At 46.6% G+C, this 22488-nt stretch overlaps 1 protein-coding gene across 2 annotated transcripts in view; it reads right to left on the minus strand.

Annotated features, from left to right (window-relative positions):
* The window catches only part of DIAPH2 (diaphanous related formin 2), an 840428-nt gene that overhangs the window by 740256 nt on the left and 77684 nt on the right, over window positions 1-22488 (minus strand). For both annotated transcript variants that reach the window (XM_059732728.1, XM_059732729.1), the window contains exon 6: window positions 14471-14491. In XM_059732728.1, the coding sequence (XP_059588711.1) occupies window positions 14471-14491 (21 nt within the window). The remainder of the gene's footprint in view (window positions 1-14470; window positions 14492-22488) is intronic.

Raw genomic sequence — 22488 nt, forward strand, 5'->3', positions numbered from 1 at the left:
CTCCCCACCCTCACTGCCGATGATGCCGCAGCAGCCAGCCACCAGCGGGGGCACCATGGCCACCAGTGGGGGTGGTCACCACTTGGCCCACCCTCCCAGTGTCAGCGCCACAGCTGCTGGTGGGGGTGGTCCCTGCTCAGCCCGCCCACACCGCTGATGGTGGGGCCTCAGAGCCTCCACGTACTGGCTGAGGCCAGGAGGGAGGGGGCACCGTAGCCTGCACCAAAAGCCCAGCAGCTGGGCCAGCTGGTGTCTTCAGGCTCACTCCCCTGCCCATCCAGAGATACCAGCAGCTGGCCAGGCCGCCAGAGATTCTCCCTGTGGATATACTACTATTCCTGTCAGATAGTATAAGTACTTTAAGTGGCACTGAGAATCCAGAAAGAAGAAATCAACCCAAAACAAACTGCCTTATTAAAAAATAAGCCATTACATGAAGTTCATTTAATCTAGAATTTATTCGTTTTTAATTTTTCAAAAAGTTAACACCACTTAGTTCCTCCTGAACCTCTGATGGTGAAAATATTTCTCTGCTTTATTAAGCATGAAGTAGAAATTAATTCAAATCTCTCTTCTCCTTCATTTTTCCCCAAAACCTAATTCACAATAGCTAACTCAACTCCTGCTTGAAGCCTTTCACCTGAATACTCACTCATCCCCTCTATCCACTACAAATAACTCCCAAATTTACAGCAGGATTACTTCTTTCAATTTTCTTTTTCCAGTGGCAATTTACTGTAGTCTTCTCTACTATAAACATGCTTATTTCAAGAGCTAATGCTTTGTATTACTCCTTTTAATTCAGTAGTCCAATGAAGAACTCCTTAGGAGCAATTCAGTTTCTTTTTTATTCCTTATATCATCTTGAAGCTTCATCAAAGAAATGAACAGATGTTTGCATTAGGAGGATGTTGGCACTGGATTTATGACCCAGATACTTTATTCCAGGCAGACCCAAACCCTCAGACCAACCACAACCTTCTTCCATTCAATAATACACAAATTTTATCAATCATATCACTGTGTATCAATAAGAGCAATGCAGGCAAGGCAAACAAAATAACCGCCCTGATTCGACTCACCTACCAGGTCCTAAGGCTTGACAAGGGGATCGGTATGCCAGGCCAGTATGCGAGTACCACCCTGTAGTTCTTCCTTGAATGTCAGATGTCAGCAGTCTGGAGGTCGAGGGCCAATGTCCACCCCGTCCTTCCCAACTCTACCCACTTTTCCCCGCCTCCCAGCAGGGTGGGTAAAATAAGCCAGTGGTGCACCCTTTCTGCCCATGGTGGTCTCCAGAACCCCCTTTTATATCCTTTCTCCTCTAATGACTTCATTTCTAGATACCATTGACTGGTATCCCTGTGGCCGTCATACTATCCACATTCTGTTTTGTCAGCATATTCATAGATTCATAGACATTAGCGCTGGAAGGGACCTCATAAGATCACTGGGTCCAGCCCCCTGCCCAAAAGGCAGGAAGTCAGCTAGGTTCATAGTTGGTAGGGTTGGAAGGAACCTGAGCAGATCATCAAGTCCAACCCCCTGCCATGGCAGAAAAGAGTACTGGGGTCAAACGACCCCAGCAAGGTGTTCATCTAGCCTGCTCTTAAAGACCTCCAGGGTAGAAGCCAGCACCAACTTCTCTTGGAAGTTGGTTCCAGATCCTAGCCAGCCTGACAGTGAAGTAGCACCTCCTGATGTCTAGCCTAAAGTTACCCTCTGCCAGCTTGTGGCCATTATTTCTAGCCACTCCTGGTACTGCTCAGGGGAACAGGGACTCTCCCAATGCCTGCTGGTCCCCTCTGATTAGTTTGTAAACGGCCACTAGATCCCCTCCCTCAGCCTTCTCATGTGGAGGCTGAGCAGGTTCAGGTCCCTCAACCTCTCCTCGTACGGCCTGCCCTGCTGACTCCTGATCATGCGGGTGGCCCTCCTCTGGACCCTCTCCATGTTGTCCACATCCCTCCTGAAGTGCAGTGCCCAGAACTGGATGCAGTACTCCAGCTGCAGCCTGACCAGTGTTGCACAGAGAGGGAGGATCACCTCCTTGGACCTGCCTGAGATGCATCTGTGGATGCAACACAAGGTACAGTTGGCCTTCCTGACTGCATCCCCACATTGTCGGCCCATGTTCATTTTGGCATCAATAATGACTCCAAGATCCTTCTCTGCCTCTGTACTGACGAGAAGGGAGTTCCCCAGCCTGTAGGTCTGCTACTGATTCCTCCTCCCCAGGTGCAGTACCTTGCACTTGTCACTGTTGAAAACAATCCTGTTCTCATCCGCCCACCCCTGTAACCTGTCTAGGTCCAATTGCAGTCTATTCCTCCCTTCTAGCGTGCCTACTTCTGCCCACATCTTAGTGTCATCCGCGAATTTGAACAGGGTGCTTTTTACACCCCTGTCCAAGCTGCTGATGAAGATGTTGAACAGTGCGAGCCCGAGGACCGAGCCCTGTGGAACCTCACTGCCCACATCCCTCTAGGTCGAATAAGACCCATCCACCACCACTCTGTGGGTGTGGCCCTCCTGCCAACTAGTGACCCATTTGACTGTGTATGTGTCGACGTCACAGTCTCCTAGCTTTTTAATGAAAATGGGGTGAGAGATAGTGTCAAAGGCCTTCCTAAAGTCCAGAAGGACTACGTCCACTGCTACCCCTGCATCTAAGGATTTTGTGACCTGGTCATAGAAGGCCACCAGGTTGGTCTGACAGTACCTGCCTCTAATAAACCCATGTTGGTTGCCCCGGAACAATCTCCCCTGCTGGCCCCTTGAAGGCATGCACCATGATAACTCTCTCAAAAAGCTTACCCAGGATCGAGGTAAGACTGACTGGCCTATAGTTTCCTGGGTCCTCCTTCCTCCTTTTTTTGAAAATGGGAACCACACTGGCCCTTTTACAGTCTTCTGGCACCATGCCAGAGCACCATGAGTGCTCGTAAAGCTGTGCCAGGGGTCCCGCAATGACCTCTGCTAATTGCCTCAGCACTCTGGGGTGGAGATAGTCAGGACCTGCTGATTTAAATATATCCAGTCCCTCCAGAAGTTCCCTGACTAGGTCCTCACTGACCCTAGGCCTGGGTGCACCTCCCCTGGGACCTACGGGGGTCCTGGTGAGGGGGTGACCCAGTCCCTGCTCAGAAAAATAGAGGCAAAGAAATTGTTAAATAGGTTTGCTTTGCTGTCTGGTGCAACGACCAGATTTCCTAGCATATCCTGCAGAGGCCCCACATTACCCCATACCTTCTTTTTACCCACTATGTATTTAAAAAAGGACTTCTTGTTGTCCTTGATCTGGGTAGCTAGTCCCAGTTCCGTCTTCGCCTTGGCCTTCCTGACCGCTCCCTAAAGCCCCGAGCAACTGAGGTATAGTCCTCCCTGGTGATGGTCCCTCCCTTCCATTGGGTGTACACCTCCTTCTTACCTAGGAGACATTCCCGTATGCTTTTGGTGAGGTTCAAAGGATCCCAGCAAGATAAGCATCCAAACGTTTCTTAAAAGAGTCCAGAGTAGGTGTTTGCAGCACCTCTGAGGGAGTTTATTCCAGGTCTTGGGGGCTTAGAAAGTAAAGAAGTTTCGCCTTATGTCCAGCTTAAAATGATCTTGCTGGAGTTTGTGACCGTTGGACCTTGTCATCCCTTGGGGTACTCTGGTGAACAGGCATTACCCCAGATCCAGATGCACACCCATTATGTATTTAATCGGCTGCCACCAAGTCATGCCTGAGCCTGCACTTCTCCAGGCTGAAGAGTCCCATGTCTCTCAGCATCTCTGCATAAGGCCTGATCTCTTGTCCTCTGATCATGTGCATGGCTCTCCTCTGGACTCTTTCAAGCTTCTCCACATCCTTCCTGAACTGTGGAACCCAGAATGTTTCCACAAACCTATTACATGCATACGTCTTAAATTTGGTCATTTACCAATGTCTTAATTTGGGCACGCCCAGCCTCCTAATTTGGTCCAACCTGAAACCCCAGGGGCTTTGCAGCTTGTCACTGTGACCTAATGCTACCTTTTTTCTTGTTATGGATTTTCAGGGAACAGTGTTGTATATGTTTTCAATTCCCCAGCCTGTTTGAGTACTAGCTTCAGACAGTGGCTGAGAACATAAAACTTTGTCACAGACTTTTAGAAAGCAATTAACCCTTGCCATTGCCCTGAACAAGTGTTCTAATGCAATATTTACTCCACCTACAAGCCAATTTCTAAAGCAAATCTCTAAATATCATTTTCTAGCCATCAGAAGATATTACTTAAAACAAACAGGCCTGCTCTGCTGATGGTGTCAAATGCTTTGGTTAGGTCCACAAAGGTGATGTACAATGGTAGGTTTTGCTTTCAGCACTTTTCTTGAAGTTGATGCAGGGAAAATACCATGTCTATGGTTGATCTTCCAGACCCAAATCCACACTGAGATTCAGGGTAGATTTCATAGATTTCATAGACATTAGGGCTGGAAGGGACCTCGGAAGATCATCGAGTCCAGCCACCCACCCAAAGGGCAGGAAGTCAGTTGGGGTCATAGGATCCCAGCAAGATAAGCATCCAGTTTCATCTTGAAGGTGTTCAATGAAGGCGCTTGAACAACCTCCAGTGGCAGGCTGTTCCAGACCTTGGGGGCTCGGACAGTAAAGAAATTCTTCCTTATGTCCAGCCTGAAAAGATCTTGTAGTAGTTTGTGACCATTCAACCTCGTCATCCCTTGGGGCGCTCTGGTGAACAAACGTTCCCCCAGATACTGGTGGTCACCCCTGATAAACTTGTAGGTGGCCATCAGATCACTCCTGAGCCTGCGCTTTTCCAGGCTAAAGAGCCCCAGGGCTCTCAGCCTGTCATCGTAGGGTCTGCTTCCCTGACCTCTGATCATGCGCGTGGCTCTTCTCTGGACTCTCTCAAGCTTCTCCACGTCCTTTTTGAATTGTGGAGCCCAAAACCGGATGCAGCACTCCAGCTGCAGCCTCACTAAGGCTGAGTACAGGGGGAGAATGACGTCCCGGGATTTGCTTGAGAAGCATCTATGGATGCAAGCCAGCGTTTTGGTCGCTTTACTAGCTGCAGCATCACACTGCAGGCTCATTTTCATCTTGTGGTCAATGATGACCCCCAAGTCTCTTTCTTGCATTGTGCTAGCCAACATAGCACTGCCGAGCCTATAAGGATGCTGCAGGTTTTTTTTCCCCAAGGTGGAGAACCTTGCATTTATCGGTGCTGAACACCATCAGATTCTCGTCCGCCCACTTGCTGAGCCTGTCCAGGTCAGCCTGGATCATCCGCCTGTCTTCTGGTGTGGATGCTTTGCCCCAAAGTTTGGTGTCATCGGCGAACTTGGCCAGTCCGCTTCTGACTCCAGTGTCCACATCATTAATGAAGATGTTGAACAGTATGGGTCCAAGGACAGAGCCCTGGGGGACCCCACTGGTCACAGGACACCACGATGTGTGACTTCCATCAATTACTACCCTCTGGGTCCGACCCCGGAGCCAATTTTCCAGCCAGTGGATCGTGGCGACAATTGGCCAGTTTCTCCAAGAGACGATCATGGGACACCAGATCGAAGGCTTTTTTGAAGTCAAGATATATGACATCAATCTCATCTCCCTTGTCCAGGTGATAGGTCACCTGGTCGTAGAAGGAAATGAGATTGGTCAAGCAAGACCTACCCGCAACAAACCCGTGCTGGCTATCCCTTAAGATGTTGGCGTCGGCCAGTCCATTAAGGATGGCCTCCTTAATAAACTTTTCTAAGATCTTCCCCGGGATAGAAGTCAGGCTGATGGGCCTATAGTTAGCCGGATCCACTTTCCTCCCTTTCTTGAAGATAGGCACCACATTGGCCTTCTTCCAGTCTTCGGGCACTACACCAGAGCGCCAAGAGTTTTCAAAGATCCTCGCTAGAGGCTCGGCTATGATGCTCGCCAGCTCCTTGAGTACCCTGGGGTGAAGATTGTCAGGGCTGGCTGACTTGAAGGTATCCAGCTTCTCAAGATGTTCCTTCACGAAGTCACCATTAATGGAGGGTAGGGGATCACCCTCACCCGGACTTCCCGGCCCTGTAGCGGGCATGGGCATCCCATGGGGCTGATGAAAGACTGACACAAAGTACCTATTTAATAGGTTGGCTTTTTCCTGGGCGTCAGTTGTCAGTTGCCCCATCTGGTTCAGCAGGGGTCCAACGTTGCCCCTGCTTTTCCTCCGGCTCCCCACATATCTGAAAAAGGACTTTTTATTGTCCTTGATGCTCAAAGCTAGCTGGAGTTCAGTTGCAGCCTTGGCTTTCCTGGTCTGCTCCCTACAGGACCAGACCAGTGCAGAATAATCCTCCTTGGAGGTGACTCCCATCCTCCATCCTTTGTAGGCCTTTCTTTTTAGCCTCAGGAGGTCTGCTAGGTCCCTGGAGAGCCAGGGGGGCTGCTGTGCCCTCTTGCTGCCTTTCCTCCGAGATGGAATAGACTTAGTTTGTGCATTGAGGATCACTCCCTTGAGGAGCAACCACTCTTCTTGAACTCCCCTCTCCCTGTGGTCACAGTCCCTTAGGGCCTCACTGACAAGCCTCCTGAGCTTGTCAAAGTCGGCTTTCCTGAAGTCAAGGACTTGCGTGTTGCTGACTGACTTGCCAGCTTTTCGGTGGATGGCGAAGGTGATCAGCTCGTGGTCGCTGTCACCCAGCTTCCCATCGATCACTAGGTCGCCGACTAGGTCATCCCCAGTAGCCAGTACCAGGCTGAGCAGCACTTTGCCTCTTGTTGGCCCATAGACTTCTTGAGTCAGGTAGAGGTCATCCACGCACGAGAGGAAGCTCTGCGACCACTCAGATTTTGCCGAGCGATCCTCCCACGAGATGTCCAGGTAATTGAAAGAGCCTCAGAGTGGAACCTGCATCCTGACCAGATGTACTTTGACTCTGATGACTGCCCTAGGATTGGTAGATATATAATTGTTTGATTGTTTGTATTGTTGCTTTTCTGTTATCACTCTGTATCAATAAATTTGCCTATTATTGAATGGAAAGATCATAGTCAGCCTTAAGTTGTGCTCACTTGAAACAATGGTATAAGGGCTGGATCCTAAATCCAGTGCCAACAGGGAGTGGGGCGTGGGGAGGGGTGGAGACGCAGCTGGGGGGGAGCTTAGTGCTGGCAGCAGTATGGAGCTCAGGTGGGCAGGGTTGTGAATGTGGAGCTCAGGTGGTAGGGGTTGCAATGGAAGGTGAGGACTGTGGGGACTCCCCCCCAACGGTGCACAGCCCCACAGCAACAGGCAGCAAGCCCTCAGGGTGCTTGTGGCTTGTGCGGGCACTGCTACCTGGCAGCGTTCATCTCCAGCCTGTTCCGGGAGCTGCATGTGATGGCAAAGAGCAGCACCAGGCCAGCCTGCCTCTATCCCCTGGGGTTCTCTGCAGCACACATACAGCTCCCAGCACTTGCACACCACCAGGGGGAAGCCCCACACGATGGGAGCCAAATGCCTCTGTCGCTCCCTACCACCATGTGCAGATTACAGAACTTTGCTAGAAGTGGTGGGGAGCCCTACCCTCTGCTTCCCAGAGGAGTCCCAGCAGCTGCAAGCAGCTGCAGGGAATGGGGAAGGCAGCCATCTTCATCACACAGGGCTTCCCCCCAATGGCACACAAGTGCTGGGAGCTGCATGCGTGCCACGGAGAGCCCCACACAATAGAGGAGGGCCAGCCTGACTCCATTCCTTTATGCCGCATGCAGCTCCTGGAATTGGCCGGAGTCACGCACTACTGGGTTGGTGGCAGCACCTACCAGGGCCACGAGCAACCTGAGGGCCTGCTGCTACTGGCAGCAGAGGCTGTGCACCGAAAGGGGTTGGGTGTTTGGGGGTCCCCAGACCCTGCCCTCACACACCCCATAGCCCCCCCCACATATACACACACCCTCAACATACCCTAAACCCCTCCCACACACACCCACCCCCTACCATACACATACCCATCCCCCAACCACACCACACCACACCACACATTTCCCCCACACAATATACAAAAATAAGACTTTATTTTTGAGCTGTTATGCAATCATCTCTACATACACTACATGCAAATGCAAATCATGACAAAAAAAATTTGTAAATAAAATGTTACAGTAAAATTTTTAACTTCTAATATGATTTGTTTTTTTTCTGGTTCCAAAAATGGCAACCCCTCTCCTCCCAAAAGGAATACTTCTAGGGACAAGGGGAGGGACTTCCAGTGGCAAATATCAGGGGTTAGGGGTGGGACTTCTGTTCCCAAGATGGTGACCGGGGTGCAGGTACCTGTTAAAGGGCAGAGCTACCTTTGTGGCCCTCGACAACTCACCGTAACTCATTAAGCAGCCATCCATCCCAAATAATTGCCCACCTCTGACCTATGGTCTGACCCAGTAAAAGGTAGTTCTTATGTTCTTATAAATATACACTGAGATTAGTACAATGATTTAATTTCTGTAGTGATCAACCTGACCCAACTTTCTGGATGATAGGTCCAGTGTCTATGCAGTAAGTTATCTATTTTAGTTAACACAATATCTAGAAGAAAAAGGAATTCTAGTGTTGTGTGTTTTTTATTTCTATGGTCTTAAGCATTTATCAGCTTAATAAGATTATAAAACTATGTTCCCAAACTAACACGCATTTATTAGGTTTGCAGTATTGATAAGAACACTAGTAAGGCAATTTCATATTGAAAGGATTATATGAGACCTCCAAGTATACCAAATTCTTTTTACTCACCTAATATTAATTCTGCAAAATTTGCTCTACAACAAGAGCCAATGAATTAAAGCTAGAATAATTCAAACATAAAATGTAACAGAACAGACGTTAATTGTTTAAACACTGTATTTTATTTTTTCATTTAGAGCATACAATTGAAAGGCTATTATACATTCTGCACTAGCAAAATAGTGCTATCAAGCTCAAGGAAATAAACTAAAATGAATTTAACTGATACATGCTGCTGTGCGTTTAGGAAATGTAAGAGTCTGAAATAAATTTACCAAAAAGGGTTATTTTTAAATTATTGCAGGCTTTAGTATTAATAAAAAATTTTATTCACAGTTGAACATCAAACCTGGCTTGGAAAAGCACAAATACTGTATTAACTCAGAATACAGAAAAGCACAATCACTGAGCCCCTCCCCCAATCAATATGGGGGGAAAACAACTTCTCGTCTTGGATTCAAGTACAGTGGGGGCAGGGAGAAGCTGCTGTAGCTGTGACTGCAGCTGCGGCCTTGACCCAGCTCAGAGACGGAACTACAGCCACTGCCCTGTCCTCCCACCTACCCCTTTACACCTAAATTGCCTGCCTTCCGCCACCCCACCCACTCCAGCCCACCACTACCAGTTATCTAGAGTTGCAGCTCTGGATCCAATTCCAGCTCCAGCACTGCTCAGGCCCAGGGCACAGAGCACATGCTGGCACCAGCCCTAACCTGTGCAGAAAGCAGCAGCAGCAGCTATAACCCTGGTCTTGGGCCTGGAGCTGGCACTGCTGTCTCGCTGAACGGGGAACCACAGCCTGCATGTGCTCTGTGCCCCAGGCTGAAGTGGAGCCAGATACATGCCTCAAGGTAAACAGTAGCATGGGCACAGGCACTGCAGGAAGAGGTAGCAAGTGGGGGAGGGGAGAAGGGGGGAAAAAATGGGGCAAGGTGGAGAAGTTGGGCTGCTCGACTCCCTCCACCATCTGGCCTCTCAACAACCTGGCCTCTGCCACTGCTTGCCTTGTCACAGTACTGGCGGGGGGGACACGGACAATTTTTAGACAACCCTCCAATAATCACTGCTGTATTTATTTGAATCCAAGAAGGGGCATCACCCCCCACCCCTTTCGGTCAACAAAAGGGAAAAAAACAGTCTCAGCTTGGATTCAAGTAAATCAGCACGCCAGCTCTGCCCCAGGGCAGGAGCCGGAGCTACCAGGACTGCCGCTGCTACTTGGGAATCATGAAGTCAGCAGCCATGTGATAAGTGTGGGTCACGGGCCAGAGGTAGAGTCTAGGATTGGGTGGTAGTGTGTTGGAGGGGCAGCAGTTCAGGGATCTGGTGGCAGACCATGGGATAGGACAGCAGTGTGTGCCACTGCCCTATCACCTGATTTATACTTTTCCTCCTTTCCATGATCCATGTTGCAGTCAGGACAGCAGTGTGCGTCAGGAAATGAGGCAGCAAGATGGGACAGCCAGGATCACATGAAGGATTGTGCAGCAGCACGCATGGGGGATCAAGGGCAGCAAGGCTGGGGATCAGCTAAGGAGGCAGGTAGCACAGGCTCAGAAAGGGAGGGCAAGCGTGGTGGTGCAAGGTGCAGAGGGTCAAGGTGCCTGTCCCGCCCCCCATTCCCCCACCCCCTTGGATGGGTTCAAATGCAAGACAAACAGCAAGTAATCAATCTATAAATGGAAAATTACAGCAAATGTTTAGAGTCGAATTACTGGGGGGGGGTGGGGGGGAGGACTTTAATTTATAAAAAAAAAAAATTACGAAGTTTTTATACCTAGAATCTAATTATTGGGGAGTCATCTTGGATTCAAGTAAAAGTATGCTATTTTCTAGCACTACATTTATTATGAAATCATTTGTCAGATTCATTTCAAAGTACACTAGAGGTGTCAAATAAGGGTGCACCAATAAAGAGTTTTTTGGGGCCGATACAGATATCCGATTTTTAAAGAGGCATATCAGCCAATACCAATCCGATTTCCGATACAGCGTGGAGAACTGCATGCAGCTGATAAGTCTGCTGTGGTAGAAGGGGAACAGCAGCACAGGGCAGGAGTGTGCGCCCCTGGATCTGCACAGGGCATGGGCAGGATGGGCTGCAGCTGCAGGCTGGAGCCAGGGCTGCACCAGGCTGTGTTCAGGGCAGGCAGCAGTAGCACTGGGAGAGAGGCTACAGGTGGTGGGAGGGGCTGCAGCCCCCCCCCTCCAAATTTGCCATAGCCCCCCCATATTCCCCTCCCAGTGCCACCGCCACCTACCCCAAGTACAACCCCAGGTGAACCCCCACACCTCCACTCTACTCCCTGTACCAGGAAGAGCCCAGCACAGTCCTGGCCCCAACCCAGTTACAGCCGACCCCACCCGCACAGATCCAGGGGCACATGCCCCCCCATCCTCCCAGGGTGCACAGAGGCAAGAGCCATCCCCCCCACCCGCCTCCCAGACAAACCGCAGCTCCATCCCATGCCTGCCCCACCCCAGCTGGGCAGCACTTACCCCAGGCCCTGTTCTAGCCCCACTCCCTCCCTCACTGTGGGGGGCATTGATCTGCCCACCCCATGCCCCTCCCCCCCTCCCCATCCACCAGAACAGACTTATCAGCTGCACACAGCTCTCCATGCTTCCGGGCTGCGCTTCTTGCTGCCTACGTGCTGCATTGCAGTTGTACACGTACACGGGCATTTATTGGCCAAATTATTGGCCCCAACAGGCCGATTTCCGATACACTCAATTTTCTTTATTTTGGTGTTGATCCGATATTGGACAGATATATCAGTGCACTTCTAGTGTCATATTCATCTGGCTCTGCATATCAGGCCCATGGACCACTGTCCTCCCTCCCCCTGACTATTTCTGGATACAGTACCTCCCTCCCCAGGACCTGCGCCTCCTGCACCGGCCTGTCTGGGACTCACACCGTGTACAGAAAGGGTTGAGGATTCGGTGGGTGGACAGGTGCCAGGGGCCTAGCACCGGAGGCCAGATGATGACACTTGGCCCATTGGCTGCATCTTTGATGCCCCAGTATACACTGTATAATAATACCAAATAGTAATTCTGTCTATAATTTAAAATTGAGGGACTTGGTCAAAAGCACCACGTAAATTCCTTTACAGGATTGGGCCCCTCAGGCCTAGGGAGTGGCCTACCTCAGTTTTCTCCACTTCCAGAGGCACATCCTAGCAATCTCCAAGGCATACCTCTGGAAACAAGGGAGTCTAGACACTCTGGTTGCCACCTTGGGACTGTGACTGCCAATCAACTGGAGTGCCCTGGCTCTTCCCCACTTTCAGAGACCTACTCCCAGAGACTGCCAGGGGCACATCCTTTTCACTCATTTAATTCCAATGGCTAACATCTTAGGATGCAAAGATTCCTAATACCATCCCTCTAGTATTATACATTACTAAAGCAGCACCTTTTTGCTTGGAAAAGTGGTTATGTTGGTGTGAGGAAGAGAAGACGACAATTCCGATGCTCCCTGAGGGCAGGCAGGAGCCAGGGACAGAAAAGAGAGCACGCTGGGAGCTGTGCTTCCAGAGTTAGTGCTCCGTGAAGCTGGAATGGCCCCAGAAGGGGGCAGGGAAGAAAAGAGACCCAGATGAGGCAGAGATGTGCGACGCGATACAAGAAGGAGCCCAAGGAAGCGAGTGGGATGCTGGGAGCGAGGGAGAGACAACAGATGGCAGATCAAGAGACTAAGAGCAGCCTTACAATGTAGGAATATAGACTCCACCTGATGACCCACTGACATAAACGAGGTACAGAAACCAGATAAATAGACGGAGAATCCCAATAAACAGATAGGAAGCCCTACAGAAACAAGTAAAAATTCTCCTTTAAGTTTTTATGTTTGGAAAATAAAAAAGAAACAAAAGTGAAGTGGAGAGTAGCGAGGATAGCAAGGACTCTAATAACTGAAGCCCCAACACAGACAATCGGGAGAGATGTCAGAAAAACTTTCATTATTTAATAAATGTATCCCTAAAAGAGAGGAGGGTACTGAGCAACTTCATCTAAAAAGAGGGTTTTTTTTCTTGTTTTGTTCATTTATCTTAATTTTGGCTAAGACTAAATATTGCAATTACCAAAATCTGAAGAAGTGGTGTTAGGAACTCAAGAAAAAAATCTCGAACTACTTAAGAAAACATAATAATTTTTGTTATGTAATTTGAATAATAAAAGACAAGTAAAAGAGAAAAAATTGATCATTATGAGTTTTTACAAAAAGGATTGCTGAATTTCTATAGACTTGGAGGAAGGTTTCAAAGTTTCATGTTACAAGGTGAAGTGACATATTCAGGTTATATAGTGGTGTTCAAATCCATTCCTCCAGATTAAGAAAAACAAACAAACAAACAAAAAAAACCCTTTTCATTTCTACTGAAACATGGCAGGCAAGAATCAAGATCACCACTAAAAATAAACTGGTACTTAAAATCTTTATCTTGTTATCGTCTGTGACCTAATCCTAAAGGAGGTGGAAAAAGATATGCCTTTACCCAACTATTATTAGGTGTACTCTCTCACAGTTGGGAAATTTGTTCAAGATCTGTTCTCACATCAAGTCAAATATTGATTTATTTCAAATATGCTTCCAATGCATAGACTGCTTAAGTGTTGTTTTTGTTTGTTTTAAAAAATATATACCTTTAAACCATTTAGAGGTAAAAAAAAATTCTGTTAAGGCTACGTAGACGTGACTAACAAGAATGCTGTAGGTAAGGGGTGTCAAATTTAAGGCCCACAGGAGTGGATCATCTGTGAGTCACTGCAGGTTAATATTAGTCTCTCCCATACATTCAGTAATTCTTTACCTCGTTTATTGTGCCATTTAAAAATTCCATCTCAAAAAGGGTACATTTTCTTCCAACTGAAAGCTGCATGGCAAACAACAATTTTGATTCTACATCGTGTATTAAACTAATATGCATGTTAAGTACCCTCTATAATCTCACCCACCCCTATAACAGAACAGGGCAGTCACCTCTTTAGAAAAGCACTTTTATCTAAAAAAAAAAAAAACGTACTGTAACTACTTTTTCACAAGCTCAACCAGGTTTTCCCAGGCTTTCCTGCCCTGAGTTTAACACTGAAATTTCAGATCACAGATTAGCTCTTTAAGGCAAAAGGTGATATCCACACAGAATGACTTCACATTATCACCTATCAACAGTAGTTCAAAACAAGGAAACACTCTCAGTGAAACCACATTCTTAGAAATCTTCACATAACACTTATGATTAATTAGTTCCAAAGGCTGCAGGCTATGACTGTCATACTCTAAAGGGATATCCCATGACAGATATTACTTTTTTTTTACTGCAAAACAGTATATGAATCGGAGACTTAATTCAGTCAAATATCGAGATAGATAAATCCTCCTTTGTTTACGGTATTCCAGTGGCATGGGTTTCTGTTGATAGTCATGTTCTGTACAAAAAAAAAACAACTTATCTGGTCCATTTTAAATAAAGTTCGTATTTCAAGTTTGACAAAGAACAATTCCCAGTTAACTGAATGGGCCTTGATTTAGATTCCAGAAAGCTTTGGGTCAATTGTTATTGTATTTCTTACTTCTTACTGTAAGAATTTACTATTACATTGCTAGCATACAGTTAAATGTCCTTGACATTCTATATAAAACAAGATAAGGTGACCAAAATCTTTTAAAGCAAGAGACTTAACATACAAGTGTTTATTTAGAGCAAGCAACCACAACCACATTTGTACTCACCAGAACTTTACTTCCAGTTATCTGCATGCAGTGGTCAGCGAAGAGTGATTATGGTGTAAAAAAACAAACATAGCGAAATTAGTAAGCCATCGCACTTCACACAAAAACTCTAATAATTAGTCAATCCTGGCTACATCTTTTTGAATACTTAATTTATAAAATATTTAATAACTGAAGCCATGTAATAGGTACATCATTGGGATGGAGAAAGTTAAGGTTGTATTTAATGATCAAGTGCCCAATCATTAGTATTTTATACACTCATGCAGCAGCTGATGATCAAGCATTAGAGTATTTTGTAACTTAAGCATCAAGCACTATGCATTAACAAAACACAGCACTGTGAAAAAATGCATGGCAACAGAACACCTAATAGCTTGTTCGATTCCAACTTTATTCTGGTAATGGTGATTCCCTTTACTTCAAGGTTTTTTTGCTTCATTTAGCAAGGGCCATTATATTTTTATAATTTAATATGTAGCCTGTGACTGGAAGTCTGACCTTTAGTATTTTATGAAATCTTTTCACGTGGCATGCTGTTCAACTGTTCAGTATGGATACTTTCCATTATACAGACTATTAAGTAAAACCCACAAAAACACAAAAACCAGTGTCATCCAGAATTTGGGAACTCTTTTTTCTGTGCTGCCCCTGTATTTAAATAAGATGCTTTTGTACTAACAAAGTTGGACTTTCACAATCCATTAATTACTGCTTAATTCAGTTACCCAAAGTGGATATGTCCAAAAAAGCACTGTTACCTTTACCTCTCTTTGGCTGCTACCGCCTGCAGCCCAGTACAAACAGAGTTCCTATAGACATGCTCTTTGATGTTCTAATTAGAATACGTTGGTGCAGACTTGATTAATCGAGTCTGCTCTGCATTCTAGTTGGAATGCTCCAGCATCACCTCGTTAACACGTGCATTAAGCCGCCATGAGTTTCAAAATGGCTGCGGGGGCGCTTTATCTAAACCTTGTCAACTGAACTTTTTAATAAAGCATCCAGCAGCCATTCTGAAATGTGCAGGGGCTTGAATACATGATAGCAAGCCATTTTAATTAGAGGAGCTGTCTGGAAAGTGCTCTTATTAAAATGCCTCCACCCCCAAGCACATGTATAGGCAGCCACAGTCGACTAAGAGAGGTTATTGATAATATCGCCTTACACTAAGGTCCAAGTGGATGAGAAAATCCTTAAGTATCACACCTATCTAACCTGCAGATTACCAGAATACAGTCCTTCAAGAAGAAGAAATACATACAACCCTAAAACACAAGTTTTGGGGTATTTTACGGAAAGTACCAAAGGCTTATGATCCAGTGAAATAATTCAGTGAAGTAACAAGAAATAATTCATCCCTTTAAGAAAAAGAAAGTCTCTCCCTTCCCCACCAAAGACTGTACTCTAGAGTTTTTGAAAGTTTGTTCACTATGTTCTATGATTCTGCCTGCTCCAGGCATGGTCACATTCTAGCAGACACAAGCCCTGACAGAGATGTACCTAAGTATAAACAACCTATCTGCTCCCATTCTCACGCTCCAAACAAAAGTGAGTGACACCACTCAAATACACTGAAGACTAACCTTCAAAACTAACCACTGGAGCAGGTTTCACTGGCCTGTTTCTGGATGTGCTCCCACTGACACTCTCCACAGGGGGAGAGTATGCTTTCAGGTCTCCTGGCTCTGATACCATACTGCCACGCTGCCAACCCTGATTCTTTTCTGACTGGTGTAATAAGCCTTAGTCTTTCTTTCATAAGTTTTTAATGCACATTCCAGCTTTGTGAGGGTTCACAGGGCTCCTACCCCACTCACCCACCATACATTCTCTACAATTAAGTTCAATAAATGAACACAAATAAGGCTTTCTGTGGGTGATATTTTTACTGAACCAACTGCACTGTTGGTCAAGCTTTCAAATGCACTGAATTCTTCAGGTCTGAGGATAGCAGGAACAGTGAGAGTATTCAACCAAATTTGACTGTTATCTGCATGAGAGCACTCCGATTTTGCTCTCTTGCCCAGACCTATCCTCACTGTATAGCTAGCTGTCACCTCAAGTTCAGCAGAGGGTATAGACAAATAGAGTAAGCTGTTACTATCCAACTGTTATACCTGCATAATTCTACAGCAGTATACATGCACCAGAAACACTCTTTCACTCCATTTCCTTAAGGATCAAAATTAGAGGGATTTAGCTACTAATCTGTAATGCCAGAGGGGCATACAAACCTAACACTTGTCTCATAACTGCTGATACACATTGTAGAGCAGCAGCTCCCCATCTCTTTTAAAGAGTTGAATAGGTATGTCTGTCCAATGGCAGATGTAAATAAAAAGTATTCTCTTCCTTCCACCCCACCACCCTTGCACTCTACACCTCCTTTCTCAGTTCCTGTATGCCAGGGGTGGGCAAAATCCAGCCTGCCAAGGGATTTCATCTGGCCTGCAGTAGGTCCCTCAGCCCCACCTGGCTTAGGCAAAGGGGGCAGCCCAAGCCCTGGTATGCGCAACCAGCCTGGGGCTGGGGCAGCACGGTGACCAGATTCAACTTCCAACTCCTTGCAGCTGCTGCCGCTAGTGTCACTACCACCACTGGACCTGGCCCTGCTGCCTGGGCAAGCCAGCCCATCCTCCTTGTAACCACCGCTGGAAGTGCCATGAAAACCAGTCCATGTTCCCTTGACAGCAGGGTGTGTTTAGCCAGGCAGATGGAATGAGGCAAAAGTCAGGTGGGGATAGGCAGCCGGAAGCGGGCTAGACTGGAGGTGGGGCCTGGATCACAAGATGGTGACAGCAAAGGGCCAAGCCCCAGGGCAAAGCCACAATCCGCTGCTGGCACATCCCTGCAATGGGCACTGGTTCCACATGCAGGAGTGTACCAAGAGCAGATTGCAGCTCTGTCTGAGGCCCTGGCTCTGCGCTGTCACCACCCCAAGATCCCAGCCCTACCCATCCTCCTCCCAGATGCCATTCCCCCCCCACCTGTAGCCCCATCCCATTTGCCCAGCCAAGTATGCCCTATGCCAGTCTCCATGGAGACCCCGGGGGGTAGTGGGGGAGAGAGACAGAGACATCACTGAGTGGTGACAGTGTGGGGCCAGGCCCCAAGGAAGAGCCACTTAAGGAGTTTTGGTGAGCTGTTGTAGGTGAGGGGAATGGGGGGCAGGGGTGGGGGGGTACTAATCCAACCCCCAACAGCTATTCAAAACTCCTTAAGTGGCCCTCCCGCCCACATAATTGGCCATCCCTGATGTAGGTGAGTATTTGGCTATTGGACCAATAACCTGTCAGTCTACTGGAGCAATAAAAGCTAGGTAGTATGAGCTAGAGTTTTAGTGGAGACCAGAAAAAAGGTCAGAATAAATGAGCTATTAATTCTCTCTTGGAAGCTAAGATACTATGCAAAGGAAGGCAGAAGGGGATGAGGGTGAGGGAGCAAGTCATATGTTAGCAGGAAGATAGCTTAGAAGGCAGGCATTGGAATAAATTTAAACTAGAGCAATAGAGCTGTTTAGCTAGGAAGATGGCTGAAGGACAGAAGAACCAATTTAGTTCTCTCTAGTGCCAGAGTCAGCCTAGTTGCAGAATTTGAGAGAGTATTAAAAGAAAACCTTAAATTATTTTAAACACCAAATTCCTACTTTAAAGATTAGGTTACTCTGCTGCATGATTCATGACATTACCACGAATGTGGTATGAATGCTCATCTATATATTTCTAGTTTATACACAGAATGATATATGGCAACTGGTTTACAATATGGTTTACATGTGTCTGAATTAAATATATGCAAGTTTATTCATGAATTAGAAATTAAATTTTTTTGTTAAAAAGTTGTAGCACCTAATAAAACATCCATACTAAAGGCTGAGCAAAGTTGGAAGGGTTTGTTGGTAGGTGTTTAAAGATACTACAGCAAAAGCTCTGTTATCCGGCACCCATGGGCAATGGGGGGTGCTGGATAACCAAATATGCCAGTTACCTGAGAGGCCCGAACAGGCATCTTTGCCTTTTCAGGCTGCTGCCCCTCCTGCCGCATCTTGTGCGCCACTGCCCCTCCCTGGCATCAGCATGTCAGGGGATTGGGGCCCTATGCAGGCTGAAGGCCCTATGCAGGCTGCTTTGTCCCAGTGGGCACTTCAGGTTTCGCTTTTGCTGCATTGACCAGCATGCCAGTTAATGGAGCATGCCAGTTACTAAAGTGCTGGATTTTACTGTAATTCTATTAATGTTTTATTTAAATCAAGTCCTAAATTCATGTCACACTTCCGCATACTCTATTCTGTTTAAGAGTTTGTTAAAATGCAAACTTAACTTGTTAGCAACCTTGACAAAATGCCATATTAGTAAGTTGGCAAATTATGACCCATATTTTGGCACAAGCTTTAACCATCTATGATACAGTATTGCTTCTGGCAGTTACCTCAAGAAGACTATTTTCATTTGGTACTCCCATTAGAAAAATCTTCCACTTTCCAAAAAATAGAAAGGTTTAATATGTAAGGTGTTTTCTTCTTGCTAGAAATAGTAAGTTTTAAGTATTTTATCAGTTTAGGAAAAAGAAAAATTAAAGCATCCTAACCAGGAGGTCCAGAAGTAGTCCATGGAAAAAAAGGAAAACTGTATTATAATGCTGGAATGTTATTTAGGCTTGCATGTTAAATTCAAGTATGTTGCTCCGGACAATGCCTTAAACTCTGGATTTCTCTTTTCGAAGGACAATCTCTAAGGTTTCACTGGCGTTTGAAAACAGGTAGACTTGTCTAGTCTTACAGAATTTTCATTTACATGTTATACCAGTTTTAAGACAGGTTTAGTTTTTTCTCAAAAAGAATAATGTTTTATATAGAATATGCGTGTATGTGTGTACACAGTCATGTACATACGTTGTATTGTGAAAAATTAGGTGAAGTGAAAGCTCCATTTAGCAGTGTAACTTAAATAGGTTAAAGCAGGCTTGTCCAACATGCAGCCCTCCAAGGCATTTTCTGTGGCCCATGGTGCTGCGATGGGAACCAAAAGTAAATATGGTTTACTTTCATTCCCGCCCCTTGTCCCTTCCCCAGCCTCTCAGCAGCTTCCTAATGGCTGCTGAAGGGCTGGGGAAGGGACAAAGTTCCCACACGCAGCACGTCACCTTGATGTTGCCGATGCGGTGCGCATGGGAAGAGAACTAGCCATGTGCCTCTCGGGCAGCTTGAGCCCAGCCGGAGCAGCAGGGCCCTCAGCTACATTTTCCCCCTACCTGTGCCAGTCAGTACTGAGAGGCACACAGCTTCGCCGCTGCCTCTGCTGGCTGGTGCTGACCCGGGCAGGTCTGTCCCATCCAGAGCAGCATGCAGCTGAAGCCGGATTCCCATGTGCTGCTGAGGATGGGAGGCGGCCAGCCAGGTCGGCACCGGCCAGCAGAAGCAGCGACAGAGCCGTGTGTCACTCGGGACTGACTGGCGCAGGTAGGGGAAAATGCAGCTGAGCCCCTGCCACTCCGGCCAGGCTCGTCCCTTCCCGAGCGGCACAAGGCTCCACTGCCGCTTCTGCCTGCCAGTGCAGACCCGGCCGGCCTCCTCCTGTCCCCAGCAGCACGTGGGAAGCCGGCTTCAGCCGCATGCTGCTCCGGATGGGACGGACCCAGCTGGGTCAGCACCGGCCAGGAAAAGCGGCATGCAGCTGAAGCTGAACTGTCCTCACCACGTCTCCTGCCACGCTGCCCCTGCTGGGCTCCGGGATCCCCCAGTGGTTTGGGGCCTGCCCCGGCAAGGTTTCTCGCAGCTCCATGCCTGGCGCAGGGCAGCTGTGGGGCCGGGCTGCGGAAGAGTCCGGCGTGGTCAGGCACAGAATGGAAGCCCACGGCCCCAGGGACGTGCTGCTCACGGAGCGTCGGTTCAGCATCAAGAGGCGCCCTAACCCCTTGGGCCAAATCCTGCTCCGTTTACAGGCACGGGGCCTGAGCACCTCTGCGGGCCCTCGCACAGACTCCAGGCTCCACGTGCGCGGCCACGCTTCCCTTCTGCACTGGTCCCGGCAGCTCCTCCTTGCCTCCCTGCGCTGGGATGCCCTACCCGGAATGGCATTTGCGTGGTGCCAGGTGCAGCCCCAAAACTTTAGCTAAAGGAAAACTATGGCTAGCCGCGGTTTGGTGGAGGGGCGGGCCCTCCCCAATAGTCTCTAGTGGTGAGAAAACTTCTTCAGGGGGCAGAGACCCACCAGACTCTGCGACCCCTCCTTGATGTTGGAGGTGTGTAGCAAAGGGGAGAAGAGTTTCTGGCAGGAAAGGTGGTGGAGTGAAATAGATGTGTCCCTGGAAGGATTTGATATATGTTGTTGGGTAAAATGAGTTAACTGTAGTGGGATGGCTTCCCTCCACTGGGGATGTTCAGACACTGCACAGCCAGAAATAATGCTAATGTCTTCACTAGGACTCTAAAGCACAGGGCAACTGTACTGATGGACTGTGACATTAACAGCTCTGTGACGCTTGCATATTATCTGAGAACTCCAGCTTACTTGCTGAGATCCAGGAAATGCGTCATTTAGAGGGACAGTTTTGAACTAGTTAGACCCATTTCATTGTCACTTCCTGCAACTTTATTGGTGTCAAAGGTGGCATCACTTGACATCACTTCCTGATGTGGTATCACACCACTTCCTGCGAGGTCTTTGAATATGGCTCGCTGGCCCCCTGGGTGATAAAAAGTTTGTGATCCGGCCCCACATTCAAAAAGGTTGGACACCCCTGAGTTAAAGGGATTCTACATAAAATCCACTAGGCAGATGCAGTAACAACTTTACCACCTTACTTTAACAGATGGCCATGTTAAACATAATTGTCCATGTAATGTTAGCCATATTTTGCACTTATATGTAAAATTAATGGCAACTCTGCCTTCAAGTATCTTACAAACTGTTTTAAACCTATGCCCTGCATTTTCAATAACATTTTATTATTAAATGATCAGTGTAAAAATTTAAAGAGATTAATCAAATCTTTTAAGTAAAACCCTATGCATCCCCAGCTCTGTCAAAAATGATGCTGATGGCAAACTTCACTTATCACCTGAAACACATTTTTGTCCTTGGACACCAACAGCAAATTAAAAAGTGTGCTTTTACTCTACCCTGGCAGTGCTGCAGTGAATTGTTTAAATTGTTTTAACACTCAGCGCTACCTTACTTAAAAGCAGAAGGAACACCAGGTACAGTAAGGGAGTTTAGGGCAAACTTCATTTCTAATTTATACTGGAATTGCTACACTTACATAATATGTCATATGTACGTCAACTACTTATATAACAATATTCTCTCTATTGCAGATGGACTGCATCGATCAGCCTTATTTAAACAAACCTTTATGGTTCTATACAATCTATACATGTTCTAAATGCTATTTCATTATAATATAAACATTTAAAATATAATGGAAAAAATTGGGTAGCGGCAGAACAATACTGCTTCAAACAGACTTCCATTAAAATAATAATATTGCCTAGTTAAGTGGTCACTGAGAAAAAGTACAAAGTTAGAGATTTAGAATCCTACACATTAAAATAAACTCCCTCTGCATGAAAGTACCCTTAAAACAGTGTTAAGTGACCACCTTGATACCAAAGAGATTTGTGAAGCCATTATAAGTGTTTTATGCAGTACAAAAAAAACCAAACAAACAAAAAAAAACTTGACCTAATAAACTTGACTAAACAATACACTTTAGAACTACCCTCTTCAGAAAGACATATTAATTTGTGCTTCAGAATATTAACCAACACCAAAACAATCTCTGCTACCAGACCTTGACTAATTTCATTTTTATTACTACTCAATACTGCTATCTTCTGTTTTTATCTGCTATTTTATGATTTCTATTTAAATCAGGTGACAATGTCTGTCCATGTCATTTATGCTGTCCTAACTAGATGCCCTAAATATCTGTTTTTAAGATCACCTGGGCAAAAAATATGCTCAGAAATATTATTTCTCTGCAGGAGCACATTTTGTAAACTTAATGGTTTATTA

This window comes from Alligator mississippiensis, chromosome 8 (assembly GCF_030867095.1).
Source record: "Alligator mississippiensis isolate rAllMis1 chromosome 8, rAllMis1, whole genome shotgun sequence".
Lineage (NCBI taxonomy): Eukaryota > Metazoa > Chordata > Crocodylia > Alligatoridae > Alligator > Alligator mississippiensis.